The sequence below is a fragment of the Coturnix japonica genome, chromosome 19 (genome assembly GCF_001577835.2).
Source record: "Coturnix japonica isolate 7356 chromosome 19, Coturnix japonica 2.1, whole genome shotgun sequence".
Lineage (NCBI taxonomy): Eukaryota > Metazoa > Chordata > Aves > Galliformes > Phasianidae > Coturnix > Coturnix japonica.
In genome coordinates this window covers 2,711,380-2,731,818 of record NC_029534.1, presented here as the reverse complement: position 1 = coordinate 2,731,818, position 20,439 = coordinate 2,711,380, and the positions used below count along the sequence as shown (strand labels likewise).

At 40.6% G+C, this 20,439-nt stretch overlaps 1 protein-coding gene across 3 annotated transcripts in view; it reads left to right on the top strand.

Moving 5' to 3' along the window:
• Positions 1-18,734, top strand: part of MYL10 (myosin light chain 10) — an 82,746-nt gene extending 64,012 nt beyond the window's left edge. For all 3 annotated transcript variants that reach the window (XM_015881033.2, XM_015881031.2, XM_015881030.2), the window contains 6 exons: positions 5,647-5,733; positions 8,192-8,267; positions 9,703-9,807; positions 13,046-13,124; positions 17,404-17,452; positions 18,202-18,734. In XM_015881033.2, coding sequence (XP_015736519.1) covers positions 5,698-5,733; positions 8,192-8,267; positions 9,703-9,807; positions 13,046-13,124; positions 17,404-17,452; positions 18,202-18,300 — 444 coding nt within the window. In that variant the 5' untranslated portion in view covers positions 5,647-5,697 and the 3' untranslated portion in view covers positions 18,301-18,734. The remainder of the gene's footprint in view (positions 1-5,646; positions 5,734-8,191; positions 8,268-9,702; positions 9,808-13,045; positions 13,125-17,403; positions 17,453-18,201) is intronic.
• The last annotated feature ends 1,705 nt before the right edge of the window (positions 18,735-20,439 follow it).

The window sequence follows — 20,439 nt, the reverse complement described above, 5'->3', positions numbered from 1 at the left end:
TTCAGATGTGCACTAAAGCTACTTTCAAAGGATTAGTGCAGACAAAGCAGCATAGTAAAAAATAATTACAAGTCAAGCAGTGCTACCAGGCTCTGACATACAGGGCTGATGAGAACGGGAGAGGCAGGGTTCAGGGAGAGCATTTTTCCAGCACCAGCAGACCACACAAGTGTGATGGAGCTCAGTCCTGAGCGCCGTCTGCGGCTCTCTGCTAATTCCAGGGTATTTTGGTGATGTTTGGTCAGCAATGTCTGCATGGACAGAAAGGAGGGAAGGAGGAATGTGGGAGGAGGGAGGGAAGGGTGTGCAAGATGTTCCTGTTTTCATTCAGCTTGGTGACACCTTGTAGCTCCAGCAAGCTGGAAGCATCCAGTACCCCAGAGCAGCCTTCTGATCAAACAGCCTGCTTTGCTGCTGGAATGTACCACCTGTACTGAAACTGCAAAGCAGTGCTGATGTCACCCACTGAAAACAAAGTGTGTTTGACTGTGAGTGTGTGTGTGTATGTATCTGTGGGTGGGGAGGGGCTGCAGGGTGATGTGGGGGTGCTGGGAAAGGTTTGTAGGATGGAGAAGCGCTTGGTGAGCTCTGGGTCAAGGGGTGGAGCAATCTGCAGTTGGAGAGGTGCTCCCCAGCTTCTGGGACATGCAGTGTTCTCTGTGCATCTGCCAGAGGGAAGAATGGAGACTGGAAAGGGATTTTATGTGGGGCAAAGGAGAATGCTGCAGCAAACGGGAGCGGGAAGCAGGGAGGATGCGGGCCAACAGATTTTTGTATCTAGCAGGGATCAAAGGTGTGTGTGTCTGTGCATGTGTGGGAGGCTGGGACTGCATCTGAAATGGAGCGAGGATGGGAAGGGAGGGATCGGTGCGAGTGCAGAGCAGGTAATGAAAAGATCTTGTGTTTCTCAGCTCTGATAACGTGGGGTTTTATTTGAATGATCTGAGGCTGTTGCCTGTTTGAAATGCAAATTGTGCCCTTAGAGCAGGTTATGCTGCTCCCCGAGGGGCGTGCACTGGGCTGCCCAAATGCTGCTCACCTGCCACAAAAGGAACCTAATCTGTACTGAAATATGATGGCTTTTCCATAGCTGGGGTCTTTGTTGCAGACACAATGTAAATTATTGCAACAACAGCAACAACAATCCACAAACCCTTTGGATGGGCCTAGGATGTAACTTTTGGTCCAGAAGCTGGATTTGATGATGAAAACAACTCAGAGATGGGAAATGTCAGCACTGAGGTCCCAGAGTAGATGAAAACTACAGAGAGAGCATGATGGATGGAGAAGTAATGGTAACACAGAGTTAGCATCGTACTGCAGATCACAGTAGGGGATGGAGTCGGAGCAAGATGATGGATGTTGCTGTCTGCTCTGTAGTCACAGATGTAGTTGCAAAGGAAGGAAGTGTAAAATGAGAAACAATGCAGTTTAAAGCTGTTAGTATCTTATGACTACTTTGCCCTGGGCAGAATGAGCACATAATGGTTGTATAGAGGTACAAGACAACAAAATCAGGCTCTTAATAGCGTATCTGCTGTGCTTCTCTGAGGAGCTCCCTCCCAGGAGACCTGCTCAGTCATCAGCAGAAATGGTCGGTGCCCCCCTTGGTAAAAAAAAGTGGAACAAAACACAATAAGTTGCCAAGAGGGGAAGTGTTTCTCTTTATGGTTCAACGTAGGCTGTCAGGAATATCAAACTGTGTCACCTGCACCTACCTAGAGTATTTTCTGAGTGGTTGAGGGTGCAGTGGACCAAAGAGGGAGCTGAACTCTCCAAACCAAATCAAACCAAAGATGTGGTTTCTGGCAGAGTGCTGCCCTTTTTATCTGACTGCTCGAGGAGATGCTCCTGCTTGGCACAAACACAGGGCAGGGGTGGCCACTGCCCGCTGGTAGAAGAGCATCTGCACACACCAGGGCACCGTGTAAGGAGCAGCTGTACCTTTATTTTGCAGCCATTTGGCTGCGCTCCCCTGCTTTTCTGGGATATCCTGACTGCTTCTGTTTGCAGGTTACTTTGAAATCAGAGGTTTTGTTACTCTGCTGCACTTAAACCTCACCCTTGCTCCCAACATCGTGTACAGAATGAATCCCTCCTCTTCCATTCACAGAGGCAAAGGCAGCATGCACTCGTGGCTTCTGCTGCCCATGTCACTGCCCTGTCCCTGTCCTTTCTGTCTCCTGATGCAGCCACACAGGAGAAATGCAGAGAAGGAAATGCAGCTCAAAGGAAGTGCTTGGTGCAGTGGAGTTTTTTTGGGGCCACATTTTGGTATGGTTCAATTTGTCATTCAAAGCTTCTAAAACAAACTGAAGCTTACAAGATAAAAAAAAAAAGAAAAAGAAAGAAAAAAGAAAAAAATAAAAAGACCCTTTAAAATCCAGGCTAATTGAGTGAGTGCTAACATTAGGAAGACAAATGAGTGATATGCAACAAGCCTGCGGTTTCTCTTCTAAAGTGAAGTGTTGTTTTCTTCACAATGGGATGATTAATACACTCAGGCAGGAATATTAATAGGCTTGTTCAGTTGTTGCAACATTCTTCCCACTGCTGTGCCTTGGAATCTGAGCCCAGGGGACCCCCGGCTCTTCAGTTCCTCATCTGGCATGTTTTGTATGTCAGTCTCAAAGCACACTTTGCAAAGATAGAGCTGCTATCATCACAGAGTGCTGCTCGGTGCACTCTGCATTTTACAAATGGGGAAACCAAGGCAGGCAGCAATCATGTATCAGTCACCCACTTGCTCCTCTGTAGGTCACCTACTAAATTTATGAAACTGTGACATTCAGAAACCACATTTGCTCAGTTCTGTGTTGATTTTTACTGCACAATTCTTTAAGAATCCTGATTCTATTAGTAAAAAAATTGTGGTGTGTTTGGGGTTGTCAGGCAGCACCAGAGACCTATTTCTGTTCTCCTGGAGCTGCCTTTTATTTGATCCACCAGAACAGCAGTGACAGGGTTCTGTTTTCAGTTCCTGTCCACATCCATATCTCTGAGCCTTCCTCTTCATGCCACCTTCACATCCACCAGCCACAAAAAACCAAGTTCACTTTCTGTGATTGTGAATTTTCGAGATTTTTAGAGTGGATAAATTACATTTCCAGTTCTGCATATCCAAAAAGAGAGGAGACTGATCATCCAAGATACCAGAATACTTAGCTGAAAGCCATTCCATCTGACAGCTGTTTCTTAACCCTGTGAATTGTATTGGTGGTCTCAGCCCCATTCCACAAGTGAGTGGACCATAAATAGATCTCCAGCCAGACCTTCAAAAGATGGATAGAGCCCAATGGACACAGATCTCCTTTATCAGCCCTGGAAATGATGAACCAGAGAGAAGCATTGAACAAATATTGTGTTGAGATTAATTTCTCTGGATGGTCTTCAGTCTTTTTTTGCCTTGAATAGGACTTCGCTAACTTAAGAAATTTTGAGGCTGTTTGGGGTGTTTTTGTTGATCTGTTTTTGACAGATAATGAGCTACAGCTTTTGGGTTTGTGTGACTCTTTCCTACTGCAACAATCCTTGCTTAAAGCCTTATATCACAGAAGACCTGCTAAAAGTGAGGAACGGTGGAGGCATTGCCAATGTTTGGCATTTAAAGTGAACAAAACCTGGAGCTGGAGCCTCCTGTTCCTCACTGTGGTGCCTGTTCAAAAGGATGCAGGTTGCTTGCCAGTATACTTGTCATGCTGAAAATGGATGCTGTATTTGGTCACAGCGGAGCAGAACATGACAGTGGTAGAGCATGTTTTGCCTTTGTAAGTGAGTACAGGAGCACCGGTTTCACTGCCCCATCCCAAGGGCTGAGGCTGTGTGGTCAGCTCCCCCACACAGTCTGCAATGCGTTCCGCTGGGTAGCATCTGCTTTCTTTTTGCTTTGAGGAACAAATGCCCTGTAAAAACTTAGGGTTGTCCTTAGTATTTCCAGTCAATCTGGAAGTGCTGAAAACCTCCACCAGGCACCTCATGTTATGTGGATGATTGCCCATTACTGCTCAAAATAACACTTATTTCATATGGAGGAGGAAAAGGGAATCTATTTATTCCAAAATCAATATTTCTACATTTATGAAATAATCCACTTATTCACCTTTTCTTTTTTCCACACCTGCGGTGACTCTCAGTCCTTATTTTTCTCCTCTCTAAAACCACTTTTTCTCCCCTCATTTCCATTCCTATTTTCAGATTTGACTGCTTTGCATTAGCAGGTTAGAGACCGACAGGTCTGGAGTGTGGACATGTGGGTGAATGTCTACCACAGCCCTAATTTTCAACCTGGGATCTGAAGCAGAATGAGCTGAGCGCAGAAATCTGCCTGGCAAATTAAGTTGATCAGACAATGTATACTTCAAACAGAGCCAGGTGGGAATATTTCCTTGAGCTGCTGTGCTCCTTGGGATATTTGAAAGCACTAGTGAATTGGAACTTTCACAGACAGCAGAAGTTCCCTTCTATTTCATGCAGAATAGTCCAAACTAAGACAGATTTTCCATGACTTGAGAATTGGGTGGGACTGTGATGATGAAATGCAAGAGTAGAAATGATAAAGAAAAGAATCCATCTGGAAGGGAAGTCAAAAGGCAGCGGTGTGGTTCATTATCCTTCCCCAAGTAAAGATAATGCTGTGGTTAGAACGTGTCTGTAATCCATAGGAATCACAGGTTCTGTTCTTCACTGGAAAACAAAAACTGTATTGTCTTGGGCAGGTGAGCTGGTTGGGCCCTTGTTCAGACACATGTGAGGTTGTCTGGTTCTGACTGATTTCCAGTGAGTGCTGGATTCTTAGATAACATCACAGCTCTCTCCCAAGTCTTTCTGTGTCTCAGTCTTCTGACTAAAGAACAGTGATTAAAGCAGGCCCTACCTTTTATTGATGATAACTATCTCGAGTATTCTAAATGTATGTGCTGGTAAGGTAACATACCGTGATATCATAGGTCAGTGTGAGAATATAAACTCTTCTCCAAGTATAAAAGGCATTCCTACATAAGAAGAAGTTGGTGTTGGTCCAGACAAAGCAGACTTTTAAACTTTTCTAAGTCAATTTGCAGGGCCTAATGTTGGAGTCTGGCTGCCTGTCCCAACATGGGACCTGGGAAGAAGGACTTTGTATGGGGACTTACCTGCACTGCTTGCATTTCTCAAGAATAACAGGTTGGGAATTTAACTTCGTACTCTAAGATGAAGAGACAACAGCAACTTAAATTGCTCCTCCCATAGTTCAGAGCTCTGCAAAGCCAGCACAGGAGGGGGAGTAGTCTCTGGTGCATGGTCTGGCATAGGAGGTTCTGACCAAGGAAAAAGCAGTTGTGATACCCAGAGTCACACTTTGGGTCCCTCACCTCTTTAGTGCAGCACAGAGGCAAGATGTCCCTCCTTACACAAACTGCCAGGTTCCAGTCTAGAGCAGGGGAATGGTGGGAAGCCTCAGTGAGAAATTCAGCTGTAACTAAAGCAGCATATTTTACCCCACTTTTGTCTATGTGAATATCTGTTGTGGGTTGAACTAAAAAACACAAAACACAATCATCTTGTATTACGTGCCTGTATATATTTTACCTTCTGTAAAAGATGGAATTTGTTTTCATGATAAACAGACGAGGTAATATATATTTGATCTTCTTATTTGTGTTACAGGCTCCAAAAAAGGCAAAGAAGAAGATAGAAGGTGGTTCCAATGTATTCTCTATGTTTGAACAAACCCAGATCCAGGAGTTCAAAGAAGTTGGTCACTATTCTTCTGTTTTCTATAGTCTCCTGTCATTACTAATGAATAACATAGGTTTTGTTTGTAATCCTTATTCAATTCTCCATCTGCTTTAAGAGAACACACAGTTGTTTTCTGAATCATCTCTGTGGTTTTGGCTGGTATATCATTTTCCTTGTGTGTTTGTTTGTTCTTTCCTTCATTCCTTCTTTCATTCATTCTGTCTCTCCCTGCATCTCCTGTTTCAAGTTCCAGGCTTACTTACAAAAAACCCTGAGCACTGAAAAACTTAATAAAGGAAAATTATCTCATCCACTTTAGCCCTGATTCAGGAAAATACCTGGGCATACATTTAAAGTTAAGTTTAAGTGCTGTTTTAAATACGAATAATCTCGCATGTTCAAGTATTATCCTGAATGGAGATGTTGTGTTGAATCAGGTCATTAATTCCTGGACTGTTCCACAGTGGTAACAGAAATATTCTGTGCCCATCTAATACTGCCCACAACCTAGAAACCAAAATACCAGAAAATCCTCAGCCAACTTTCTCCATAAATGCCCATAAAATAAAGCAATGTGTTGAGGTTAACAAATTGAGCATCTTTTAGCTCCCAGAGAATTGGTATTCCATGCTTTATGGATTCTTTGATCAAGTACCTGTGATGAGGCAAACATAATTAGCTGGCTTGTGAGCTGGTGCATAAATAAAAACAAATAATTTGATGAGTTTAGGCTTTTTTTTTTTTTTTTCCTTTTTTCTTCAAATGGGCATTTTAAATATCAGTGGTACCATCACATTTTCCACAGATTTGTAACTTTAAATTATTTCTTTCCTCATTTTTTTTGTTAACTCACATCTCCAAAGCAGTTTGCAGTTTGATAAATAGCTGCCATTTCAATTGCTGTATGTGGATTTCAACTTTACTTTTCATGAGGATTCTCATCAGTAAAGCTCAGTGGTGAATGAGAACAAATGAACTACTGGGGGGACTACTGCTTGAAGACCTGCCATCAGAAAGAGCAATTGGTCGGAATGTTATTTTTGAACTACTCTAAATAAGATGCTACTTAGAACATTTCTGAGGATGGTGGTGGAATAATGGCAAAGTCACAAAGCAGTGGTGAGGTCCAGTTAAAAATCAAGGCCACGCTATGTTTAAAGACTGCCTACTTGGAACTAATAATGTATTTCAACTGATAAGTCATTTTTTTATCAGAACAGTATTACACAGAGATTTCACCCATTAAGATACATGCCTGACACTCTTCTTCTCTTCCATGGTTTTGCTGGGTTCTGCTTTGGTCTTGGCATTTCATTCTTTCTTCCAGATTGGGGGGCTGCTTTCTCAACAAAAAAAGAGTTGAGCTTGATTTTTTTTCTTAGCTGGTGGCTTAGCAGGTAAATGAAGGGTTGGGAACATGCATCCTGCAAGTTACCACACGGCAAACTGGAATGTGAGCAGTGGGGCTCTGTAAGAAACTGGAGATCAAACTGGTTAAAGATATGTTGATTATAATACAGTTGTGGAAAAAGATGCATCCTGTAGAGCAGTGAACTCCGAAAGTTACTTGAGTGGACTGGTTGAAAAACTGGCTGATTTTCATAATAACCCTGAAACAAACATAATCCCATTGTAAAGATACACGCTCATATTGATGTGCACATCTGACAGATAACCAGCTTCAGAGATGCGCCTGGTTCTGCTGATACTCCCCATAGTATATCCAGGGGAATTTCAGGTCATTAAAATCTTTCAAAATCAATGAAACATTAGAAGTGTAATAGCAGCAAATGACAGACGTACAGATAGGTAAATAGATGGACAGATAAGCAGTTAGCTGGCTGGGAAAGGAATGTTTGATTTTTATCAGAAGTTGAATTTTGCTTGACAAGAAATATTTAAGGTCAAGTATCAAGGTCAGTCAGAGCACAGAATATAGGCTGATGGATGCAATTTATTGAAAAGGGAAATAAACTGTGAATAAACAGTACTGTGAATCCTACATTTCTCAGTGCTTTTGGAAATTCAGCTGTCTGTGTATGAAGGATCATCTTGAAGCCCAGAGGAAAAAGACTTTTTCTCAACAACAGAGAACTATTTACAATAATTAAACGTTTTACAGAATATGATAGCTGAGCAAAGGAAGGAGATACGGGAAGCATACAAAACACACAGGAATAGCTACTAATTCAGAATTTATGGGTTAAAGCCCGAATGGAAGGAGCTGTCAGCATTGGCTTTGCCCAGCTGCATGCTGCACTGAGTATTAATTTTATAAGAAGTTTGGGTGGGTTTAATTAAGCCCCTTGCCAAGGTACAGCAATGTGTTGAAAGTGAGGAAAGTGGCATGGTGTGGATGAATCAAAGGATGTTAAATATTCTTTACAGCATAACACTCCTCTGTATTGTTAGCATGTGACTGTAGCAGTGTTCCATGCAATATGACAATAAGTTGCCTATTTTCTTCCAACAGGCATTTACCATCATGGATCAGAACAGGGATGGCTTTATTGATAAAGCAGACTTGAGAGACACATTCGCTGCGCTAGGTAAGCTGGTAGTAATAATTAAATACCTTAAAGAAACAGTGGTTTGTATTCGAATTAGTTGGGGAAATAACGAGGTACAGAAGGCAAAAGGAAACCTGTTCAGTTTGATCTTCTTCCTTTATGGTAGTTGCTATCTTGACTACGGAGTTCCAGCTGGAATATCTCCCGAGCAGCATCTTTCAGACACTAAACGAAGGTCTCTCTGGGACTCACTGGCGGGTGCTACAGAGCTGTGCAGCTGGCAGCTCTCCAAAGGCACTGATCCCTCCCCTGCAACTATTTCATAAAAAGCCCACCCAAGTCGGGGTCCATGCCAGGCATTTCTGATTTGCTTCTGAAGCCAGGCTTCACAAGCTGCACCGTTTTTATCTAGGAGTCATGCAATATCTACCCATTAACGTTCTTGTCATGGACTAACTGCCCCTCTGCCCACACCAAAGCAGGAAGACTTCATGTGAGGTTCTGTGCTGTTGTGCGTTGATGTGGAGTGGAATGTGCATGTCATGAGATTAGGTACTGTCCATTTCATGTGCATTACAAACGTGATAACATCAAGCATATCAAAGAAAAACTTCCCAAGAAAAGGGAAAATCAGAATGCTCATGAGCCCTAACATGAAGCCGTATCCGTGTTGCAACATTTGAGGCTTGAACAGTGATGTAGGCATTTGGGCTTTTGCCATCTGGATCTTATTAAAAAGAGTTTGATAAGAATCTCTAGTGCTCCCTGGGGTGGAATCAGGCTGCTGTAGAGTCAGTGCAAAGAGCAGAAGCTCCTGAACTCTTTATTGTGACAAAGAAGTTTGCAAACTTTGGCCTCTAGCTACTGTTGCCCTGAAATATTTATTTCTTAAGGCCACATTCTGCTATCCTTCATGTTCAGTGAAGTTCTTCAATGCTTATAAGGTACATTCACAGCAAATTACCACTCAGTTTGAGTAGGGATGCTGGATTCTAAATTCTCAACAGTTCAGTTCAGTGTTGGGGAAGGAATAGGACTCTCAACTCATCCATTTGCTCTCTACTCATCTCAGCATCTCAATATACAGGAGGGCAAAGCCTGAGACTTTGGATCCACATCAGTCACATTTAAACTCTGCTATATTAATATCAACACAGTCTGTTTTTCACCTGAGGTTAAAAGAAAAAACACACAAAAACAACAACAAATAAAATGAAAAAGAATTTAATTGAAAGTAGCCCCTTCTTTGGTCTGCTGCTGGCCTGGTCTGCATCATTTCTCCCTTTTACTCCTTTTTTCTATCTTTTGATCTGTATTCCACATCAGAATGCATTGGAGTATTCTAGATTTGTGTTCCACCATGTTATTAGTGAAGTTACACAGAGCCCTGAGCTCCCCAGTGGGAGGAGATGAATGGGAATTGTTTTTTGAAACACAATTTGGGATTTATTATGAAAAATGATCTCTGCTGCAGGTCGTCTGAATGTCAAGAATGAAGAGCTAGAAGACATGGTGAAGGAGGCGCCAGGTCCCATTAACTTCACTGTCTTTCTTACGATGTTTGGGGAAAAACTGAAAGGTAAGTACCTTTGGGGGGTTGGACAGGTATCTGTCAAAGATGCTCAGCACTGAAATATCTCAGAACCTTGCAAATTATAATAATGTATCCATGGAACAACGCTTAAAGGCAAGGAGTGATCTCCATTTTTGCAGACAGAGATGGAGTATGAAAAGGCAGAGGGATGGTCCAGAGGACAAATCAAAGGGGTGATTTCAGCTTGCATAAGCTAACATGGAACTAGTGAGCTGAGGTCTAGAGAGTAATGAAATCATGGCTGCCCGGACACACTGCAACACCAGCTGCAGCTTTTAGGCTGAGGTCTATTGCTCACAATATGCTGGTATTCCTCCCAGTGTTAGATGGTTTAAAACTGTCATCAGCATTTCTATGAAAAACTTTTCTGCACTCCTTTGGTTCATTATGTATACATGACCTCTGCACTATCTTTGTAGTTACAGGGCATGAAGAAGCATCATAGTATCCCCCATTATCTCTTACATCAGTAACTTAGCAGCCCAGGCTTGCTTTCACTTGAGGTCAGTGGTAATTAAGATGCTGGCTTAAGCTGAATGAAGATTTTGCAGAATAACTCCTACTGAATGAATATATTGGACTAATTTAATCTCAGTGGATTTAGAATGATAGCAGAAAGGAATTTGGCCCATTGCTACAGAATATATAAGAATGACTGTAGTGAGATTAGAAAACACGGGTACTAAATCCTGTGTGGAAGCTGGTAATTTACTCATATCTTTGATACTGAACGTGTCTGAAAATTATAAAGTCGTGTGAACCCAAGAGAAGTCTCTGGCCATTTTCATGTGAGCATCAGATATAGGTGAAAGCCTTGGACTGTATTACCCAGATACCACTCTATCTTGACCACAGTGGTACCCACACCTTTACATTCTGGATACCATCCTGCAAAGAAGTCAGTGCCCTGCTCCATGATCTTCCTTCTGGGATACACAGCTGTTTCTGATGGGTTGTGCTGCTTCACATTACTGTATATTTGTGTTGCTTATGATCTCATGGAGCATGAAGGCGAGCTGTTCCTCCTTCCCCCTCTTCTCTCTTGCCTCTTATGACTGCTGAGGCTGGCAGAGTCTGGCCCTGCCAATTGTGTGGCCTGAAACCGGTGCCAGCACAGGAAGGTGAATGGTAAAGCATGCCCCTCTTGTTCGCAGGTTTCCTGTTGGCTACTAGAAGAGAAGAAAGGTTTTTGTTCTTTCCATTTGGTGAAGGGAAAATCACAGCTGTGCTTGTCATGCCCTTCTGGTTGGGTTTGTCATGCAAAGGAAGCAGAGCCAAAAGACTGCACATTCCCAATCAAAACTAATTGGGATGAAGAGCCTTTGTAGTGCAATTAGAAAGGGAAAAAAGGCTAGAGGAAGTGGATATGGCAATTTTGCAACGCTCTTTATTAGCTAAATACCACTCAGAGAATTTGGTGAAAGGTGCTTTCTAAGTAAAATTTGTTGTGCTATAATTGATTTCTGTCATAAAGGGAAAGCTGGGATTTTTTCGGGCGAGCTTTAGCTTTGTATGTAGAGATTATGATGCCAGATGAACAGCTAACAAAACTCAGTTTATGTTAATGCCAACCACATGGAGCTGTTTCTACGGGGAGTCAGAATAATACAATTTGTACAGAAAACAGAGATGCCGCACATCAAAGAAACCACTTTATTTACCAGCTAATCAATAAAGAATGCCTGCTGCATTGCTTCTCTTCAAAGCCAAAGTCCAAGGATATGACAGAGCAGAAAATGTAAAACACAGTAAGGAGAAAAAAAAAACAATCCCCCACACAGTGGTGACTACTTTAAATGCAGACCTGTCCTCAGAGATGGAAAAAGTTTCTGTTCACAGAACAACCAAAGCACTCATTAAGTACCAGTGCTTATTATATTGATTATCTATTCATTGTAGAATGAATACACTGCATCTAAACTGGAAGGATATATGTGGACATTGTATGACCAGAAGGAGCCCATATAGACTTCTGCTCAGTGACCATCATATCTACCAAGATTCTACTAATAATCCTTATGATTACAGAGAAAACCCAGGAGATGTCAGCAGTATATGTAGTTGGGCTGTTAAATCAGAGAATCATGCCTGGGTTTCTGCTCTGGTTCTCTCTCTCTCTCTCTCTCAAACTTTGCAACATAAATTTAAATAGCAATGGATTCTTTGGGTACTAACCCTTTGTTTTTAAATCACATTTTCACCATTTCAGCATCCCAAATAACTTCATGTGTCAATGTAGCAGCCTGTAAATTTGGTTTCCTGAAGTTATGAATGATTTATATTATACTACTGTACTGTTTTGAAATACTGAGAAACAGCCAAATCAGAGCATGTAGGATATCTTTTGGTGTGGGTAGAAACTGTAAATGAGAATACTCAGAATCTACAGTATTATAGAATAGCCAAAAATCCCAGTCAGGCTGAAGGCACTGTGAAATCTATTATTTGATGCATTTTTATTTATTTATTTATTTGTTGCAATCTAAATAGATGGGACAGATAAAGAATGAAAGAAAATGAAGACTCTTACTTTCATTTTATTGCTGGGAGCAGAGGAGCAGAGAAATTAAAGTTATACCAAAGTTTGTGGCCCAGCTATAAGCAGAGGCAAAATCTTGGAGCCACAGTCCAGTGCTTTAAACCATCCGGTTCATACAAATAACCCTTACTGTGTTGCTGTAAAAAGATGCTTAAGTGGAAGCGTGATACAGAACATAAGAGCCAATCACCATTTCACATGGATCATCCTGCTTCCATTGCGGTCCATTGATACACAGATTCTATGATGAGCTCTATTTAGTGAGAGAAGTAAGCTCTTCTCTATATACTGAAGAACAAGTAACATCAAAAAGTGTTTTTGCAAGGAACATTCAGTACAGGATTAAAGGAAACCAGTGAGGGAAACAGTTTGTTATATTTTCATTTCTGAAAGCCACTAATCCTCTGGGTAGTGATATTGGAGACCAGTTCCTGGAAGTTTTCTCTCCTGCAGACACAGAATATATATGAGTTATTATTTTAAAGCTTCTGAGCACTGAACTATTCACCTCTATTGTTTATCTGACATGACAAATGCTGCCGACTTAAGGAACCTTTGTCTGCAAACCTACAACTGCAGAATTCTCCATTTCGCTGTGTTCTCCGGTGAATGCAATTATTACATAGCAAGTATTCAGCAGATATAGATAACCCAGGCTCCTAAATTATCTTTCATTAATTTTAGGCACGGACCCAGAAGAAACCATTCTGAATGCTTTTAAGATTTTCGACCCAGAAGGGAAAGGCCACATAAAGGCAGACTAGTAAGTTTATTTCAAGGTCTTTTAAAATATTATTATTAATAATAACAAATATCACAAGATTAAAGAACTCCTTAAAAGCTATATATATATATATATTTTCACAGCATTTTAAGAGACAGGCAGGCTTTGTAAGCCAGAGTTAAAAGACTGGACTATTGTACAAATGTATTTGTATACTAAAAAGAGATGTTATTGTCTTCAGACATTGCAAGAGGCAACGGAAATATAATCACATGTAGGCCATTAGATAGCCTTTTTTTGAAGGTCTGGATATAAATCAACACATGACTCTTTGTAGATTAACTCCATATGTAAAAATAAAATGAATGTCTGGTGCCTGACTGCCAGAGTGCTTAACTGAAATGGGAAATCTAGTCCCCCTTTTAAAAAAGTGATCAATTTAATTAACTCTGGGACATGGTTTTAGTAAAAACATTTTACTTGTTATATGTTTACTGTTTGAGCCTCTGCTTCTAGACAAGAATTTACTGTAAATTTCCACTAGATATGCTGAGAGCCAAAGCAAATAATACTATAAATAATATGGCAACTATTATCAATATAGCTATTATTTAAATAAGGAGGCAGGACCTCATTTGTATTCATAACCCGTTAAACGAAGAGAGCGGGGTGAAAGGACTTTAAGTGCTAATTGCACAAATGTAAATCCTTCTTATACGCTCCAAATGGTGTAAGCAGACATTCAGGTAAATGAGATAAATGATACCAAATCAGAGCAGTGTATGAGGAATCCTGACCCATGGCCCTGGTGAAATGCTTTATGTGCCTTGATTTATGCATATGCCTAAATTCCATGGTGAATTTGGGGACTGTACCATTACTGTGGCAGCCAGTTCAGGTAAGTTTGCTAAAGCATAATGTGAGCAAGAAGCTTACTAGGGACCCATGGGTTAGAAAATCCTATTTGCATCAAAGAACTCTGTTAATGTCACAATAAGGTAAATGAAAACTGAGCCTGTCACCAGCACACCTGAGGTGGAGTGTTCCAGTACGTAACCTGCAATTATCAGTGTCTCATGAAGTTAGTTAAAATAGGAAAATCATGTACAGTATTTCCTTCCATTACCAATATGTTTGTTTGGTTTTTTTTAATGACGCTGGCACTTAATTCCCAGCGGGTATGAGAGTCCTATTATGGATATTTTGGAGTCCTTGTTATGGTAAGCAGTGTGAAAAAACAAATCCACGAGACAATATTTTCACTAAAGGACATCCAAATTCATTAAATCAAGATACAACAAGTGGATGTAGTAAACAACAGGAAGGAACAGAGGGTTAACAGTTGTTCTGATTGCTTTGAGGTTCATGTTATCAAATAGCATGGGAAGAACGCTCTTGGTAACACACCAGAAGTGACTCAAACATGAATAGAATAAAATGTAGCCTGCTGTCTAATAGGCCAGATCACACGGTAGTGAAATCACAACCATGAAATACAATGTTCTGATGATACAAAACCCATGAAATGTTGCATTTCCCACCACTATCTGTAACCATGTCCCTCATACAAAATCTGCAGCTTGCCACCCTGCATCCAGTTCTGCATTCTTCAGATGCTGGAAGTCAGTTGAAGTTTGGGGCGAATTAGGAATGCAGAATCACACTCCAAAATGAAGATGAGAGAAAAATACTTTTTTTTTTAACTTAATGGAAAAGGTCAACCTTGTTCCCACCCCCATTACACTGCTAACATTAGACAATTGTTTCAGTTCATCACCACAACAGAGCATAATGTTTACTTATTAGACCCGAGGGTATTGTTGATCATTACAGAGCAAACCATTAAATCAATTCCATGAATGTCTTTGAGGTTTAATTTCTATTCATTTGCTTCCAAAATTCAGACATTTGAAGGTTTTGAAATAATTTTTACGTTGGCTCATGCAGCCCTTTCAATATGACGGTTAATACTAATAAATAATATTTCTCCATATGAAAAAAAACATAATCCTGGAATGTTCCTCTCCTAAAGCAGTCACACTGACCTTTTAATCAGAACTTCTTTTTATGTCCATGGAGTTAACATCCTTCTGGGGATTTTTATGGCTCTTCCCTCTGCGTGTTTTCACCTCTAGTCTGGAAATGACTCACTTAGTCCATTTGATGGTAGCTGGGATGGAGCCTTCTAACCTTTCCAGAAGCTTTGGGAGTTTATAACTCACTTCCAAATTCAATGACAGACTATGTTTGTCTGCATCATTATACCACACATAAAGTCCTTCCTCTAGCATGATGTCAAAAAGAAAAAGTGTTTTAGATCAGATTCTCAGCTGGTATAAACTGGCATTGCTTTTGGAAAGGTTAGATGATTCAGTTCTAAATGCCATTCACTGGACAAAGTGAGTCACGCAAACATCAACTGTGTCTAATGCTGATGCCAATAAAACTTTACAGATTTGTACCAGATGAAAATGGACCCAGAGAGCACAAACACATTCGGGTTCTTTGGAGATTGCTCTGGTTGAGCTGGGAATGTTTCTCATCATAGCTGTAGAGCACTGCTTGCTCTAACTCACCTGCTTTATTCCAGAGAAAACAATGTGTGAAGGGAAATCCCAGGGGAATAACGAAGTGTCCCAGAGCTTTTACAAGGGAAAATGTTTTGAAAATACAAGGAGGCAACAAAATATTCACAACTGGAGAAGGAACTGTAGTCAGGCAGGACAAGAGATAGTATTTAGACAACCACAACAAGGCAAATGAATCCTTTTTGCCCAGAAGACTTTGATTTTTTTAATTTATTTATTTTTTTAGAAACAAGTAGTCTTTAAAAAAGAAATCAAGATACATAAAGAAAGAAAAAAGTTCATAATCTCTTGCTTTGGAAATGGTGAGCGTTCATTTCCCTATAAAATAAATAATGGAAAATGTGCATAGATCCTTAACTCAGTCCTTCTTCCTTGTGAGTGTGCCAGAGCCTGCTGGGCTATGCATCAGAACATTATAATTAGATATTTGATCTTTTCCCCTAAATACTTCAAGCATGTAAGTAGAAGATACATCACGCCCAGATCTCTTTTTAATTCAGTCCTGTTTCTGATGAAGTTTATTGTGACTTCTAACAAAAGTGCTGTAAGTGCTTCCTTCTATTCACCAAGCTCCTTCCTGGATCACACTTCCTATTTACATTTGCTGATGCTGTTTGTTCCAGCACACATACATCCAATAATCAATTTACATCGATGAGAATCACCTCTCTGTTCCCCCAACCAGAGATCATTTAGGAGTTCCACATCAAGAAATGCAGTCATATAACAAATACCAGCACATCAAGACAGAAATGGCAATATGAGAGGAAGAGGTGAAGGAAGACTTTGCTAAGTGAGAAGCATGGGAAAGTACTGCAAAGAAAACATGCAGGGTAGCTTAAGCTCTCTCTGTGACTTCAGAGTATTTTCCAGAACTTACCAGAATATTTCCATGCTTGGCCTTGTGGGTAAGATTCTTATACATTACCCAGAACCTTCCTTTTCCTGTTTTCTCTTTCTACCCTTCCAAATAAGTGATGCAGTCATTCTGTCCAAAGGGTTTGGATTGACATTCCTGTTCACCTATGCAATTAGGTTAAAAAAATTACACGTTTAACTGAGTTTCTACAATGGGTTTGAAAACAGAGGGTAAATCAGCTGAGAATCTGTCCCCAAAACATTCTCTTTGATGTAATTGCATAGAATGCAGATTGTGTGTGGATAAGCTCCTTGTTACAGTTCTGTAACTCCAGATCAAGATCTTGCACTGTGAAATACAACAGGTCTCACACAGTTTCACAGTCTCCTCTGGGAATAAGTGCATGCAAATAAAGGGACTCTCAGATGATGATTTGGAATAGCTGTTGGAGTTCTCTTTCAAGTCCTCTTTCTTATTTCATGCTCTGTTCCTTTCATCCTCAGATTTTACAGAAAATATTCTCTCTTTTGGTTTTGTTAAGTGATCCAAACTTTAAAGAGCAAGTGAGAAAACGTACCATTTTAGGTTAAGATAAGCATAAAAAATTGCTGTATTACAATTAGAGTAATAACCTGAAACAATTTTAAACCTCTATAAAATGTCACAAAAGCAAAATAAGTTGGCAGAGCGAGGCACTGACACTGATGTGTGCCCGCAGAAAATCTTTTACAATATCACATAAGGATTAACAGCTCTAATTTATGCAGTCACACAGATTTCCTTTCATGCAACTTCAGGAAGGACCTCGCCGTCTGAATTGTCATGTGTCATTATCACCCTTTAATCAGGTTATTTCATTTTATTTGCACAGCATCAAAGAAATGCTTATGACACAAGCAGACCGGTTCAGTCAAGAAGAGGTAAGGACCTTCTGCCTTACTCAAAATTGGGATGTCTCTCCAGCATTTGCCCCTCTTTAAATGCATGAATACAGCTCAAATCCAGCCTGAGAGAAGGCTGATGCCAGCTTTAGCAATTAGGAACAATTCAAAGCATCTCTTGTGAATAGTTCCATGGCTAAACCAAAGTCAAACAGACTCCTTGGACTTCCATCCAAGTGTAAGCATGTCCTATCTCTTGCTGTTCCTTCCTATGGTGAGCTGGGCAATGAATTTACTAGAGTTCAAATGTATTTGGGTGGGGACTGTGATCTGTTTTCCATTTCTGTGAGAGTTATTTTGTTTGAAATCTGAAATGAATTCTGAAAGGAGGGAAAGGAGGCACTGACTTCATGGTTTGTGTGAGATTGAACATGGATTCTGATGGCTGGGAGGAATTTAGGGGGACTTTCTTTTCAGAAGAAGAGATTGAGTGAAGTTTGTTCATGGCAGGACCAGATTGGGGCACAGACTGGAATACATTACTTAGTCAGGGCTTATCTGGACTTTAGGGAGAGCTATTTGATAGAGAACTTTGATTTAAACAGGACTGTGTTAAGCAGTTTTGCCCTAACTCCTCTTTCAATTTTACTGAAACTACAGAACATTTTTCCATAGTAATTAACAAATGAGGCCAGAAGGGAGCTGAAATGGACTGAAAAGGAGAAGCAGTACTTGTTCCTGTCCTGCAGTCCTGTGTTTGTAACACTTATCTCCTGTTTGCTTGGCAGATCAACCAGATGTTTGCTGCTTTCCCTCCAGATGTCTCTGGTAATCTTGACTATAAGAACCTCTGTTATGTTATCACCCATGGTGAGGAGAAAGACTAGAATGAAAGATGAGCTTCTCCTGTGATGATGCACCAAGTTATTTCATTGTGCTTTTCTGTGCAAGACAAAAGGCTGAACATTCAGTATGTGAAGCCTTGTGGTCATCAGAAGAGAACCAATAAAGCAAGTGAAATTAGATTAAAGTTGTTTAATGCTCCTGTTTTTATAAAAGATGAAAATACCAATTTTTGTGAGTTTTTTCCCATCCTTTTTTTTTTTTCATCAGTAGTTTGAAATGGAATTTTCTTGATGAACTGATGCCGTTGTGATTTATTGACAATCCTAATGTTCACCAGATGGTCCATTGGGCACTTCAATGTTGCTTAACCTCTTGTCTTTTATACATAAGCTCCATGTGCTGATTGAGAAACCCTCTAACTTACTGCATTGGGAAAAGCATCTGGTAAATAAAATTCTTTCTCCTTGCAATGAAAGTGCAAATAAAACAACCTTAAGCTCTTGTGAATGTGCTCAGTGATGTGGCCAGTTCATAGAAGCCAGCAAGAATGAATTTCCCCCTCAGAGGTATCTTCGTATATGTAGGAAGCTGTCCATGAAGTAACATTAAGGGCCAGTTCTTTCAGCACTTGGTCATGATCTTTGTTTTAGAGGTGAAGGACACATTGAAAGAGTGTATTTTGCCAAAGGTCATCTGGAAGTCTAGGGAAAATCCAAGAAAAGAACTCAAGAATTGTAGCTCAGGGTTACAAATGAAAGCAAACTATTTCTCACTTTCATAATTCAAGATCAGCATAGCTGCTAAAATGGACTACGGTTTCTTGTATTTGGACTTCCAGGAACTGGACATGTTCTGTCTGTGTGTAATACTGCATGAATATTTCCTACGTGGGAGTCAGAAGGACATTGCAGCCAAAGCAAAACAAACTTCTGCTGTTTTAGCAGCTAATGAAATGGTTTCCTTCTGCATCAGTGTTGCTGGATCTTTTCTCCTTTTCTAGTTCTTGTTCTCTTTAGGATTACCTTCACTTTGTGCATATTTTTTTCTTAAATCATAGTATGGTACGTTGGACAAAAAATCCTCTGTGAAGCAGCAGCAGCGAAAGTTATGCATGTTTCTAGGCAACGTGGGGAAAAGTTTGTTCCAGACTTCTATTTCTTATTAATTGCCAGCTTCTGATCCCCTGTAGTCTCTTCTTCCTGATCCCAGAAACTTCCATAGCTTTGATTCCCCTCTGTCACTGTTACCTTGGTAATGTGCCAGCACAGGTTATCTCAGGACACATCTTGAATTTTCACTAATGATACAAAGGTGCAGATTGTCTGAAATTTAAGTTTTCAGTGCAAAAAATTACAATACCAATTCTGCATTAAAATTCTGTATTAACGAGCTGGAGGTGTATCCCTCGCAGCAATACAGACCTGGGCCGATCCTCTTAGTTTCAATAGAACTATTCTATCTAAAAAATTTTGCAGAGAAAAACCCACTGGCTAACAAGTGGTGAACCAACAGTGTGCCCTTGCAGCAAAGAAGGCCAACAGCATCCTGAGCTGCACTGACAGAAGGCTGGGGAAGGTGAGCGTTCTCCTCCACTCAGCACTGGTGAAAAACACTTGGAGAGCTGTGTCCACTTCTGGGTTCCTCCAGACAAGAAGTATGTGGATGTACTGGAGAACATCTAAAAAAAAAACATGAATATGATTAAGGGGTTGGAACATCTGACATAGAAAGAGGAGTTGAAAGTACTGGTTGTTGTTCAGCCTTGGGAACAGGACTGGGGAAGAACTTCAATGTGTATAAATGTCTGACACTGGGAAGTAAAGATCTGCCACTTGGATTCCTAAACACAAGCCCATGGCTTGTACCAGAAAAGACTCATCTCCCACAGCTCTGACTGTGTGGCTGCTCTACACAGCTCACAAAGGAACACTTGTGGACAAGTTGATGCTGTATGGAGCCATTGGCACAGTCATTGTGTCTGATGTCCCTTGTCTCACAATATGCTTCACACCTTTTTCCAAACTCAAGACATGACTTTATGAAAGTATAAATGGATCCTTGAAGCACATTTGGGCACAGTATTTGAAATAACACAGGTTTCCTAAATGCAAACCTTCAATTATTTGTTAGAACTCTGTAACCTGGGAGATGCTCATGTGTATTCACTTAACTTTGGCCAC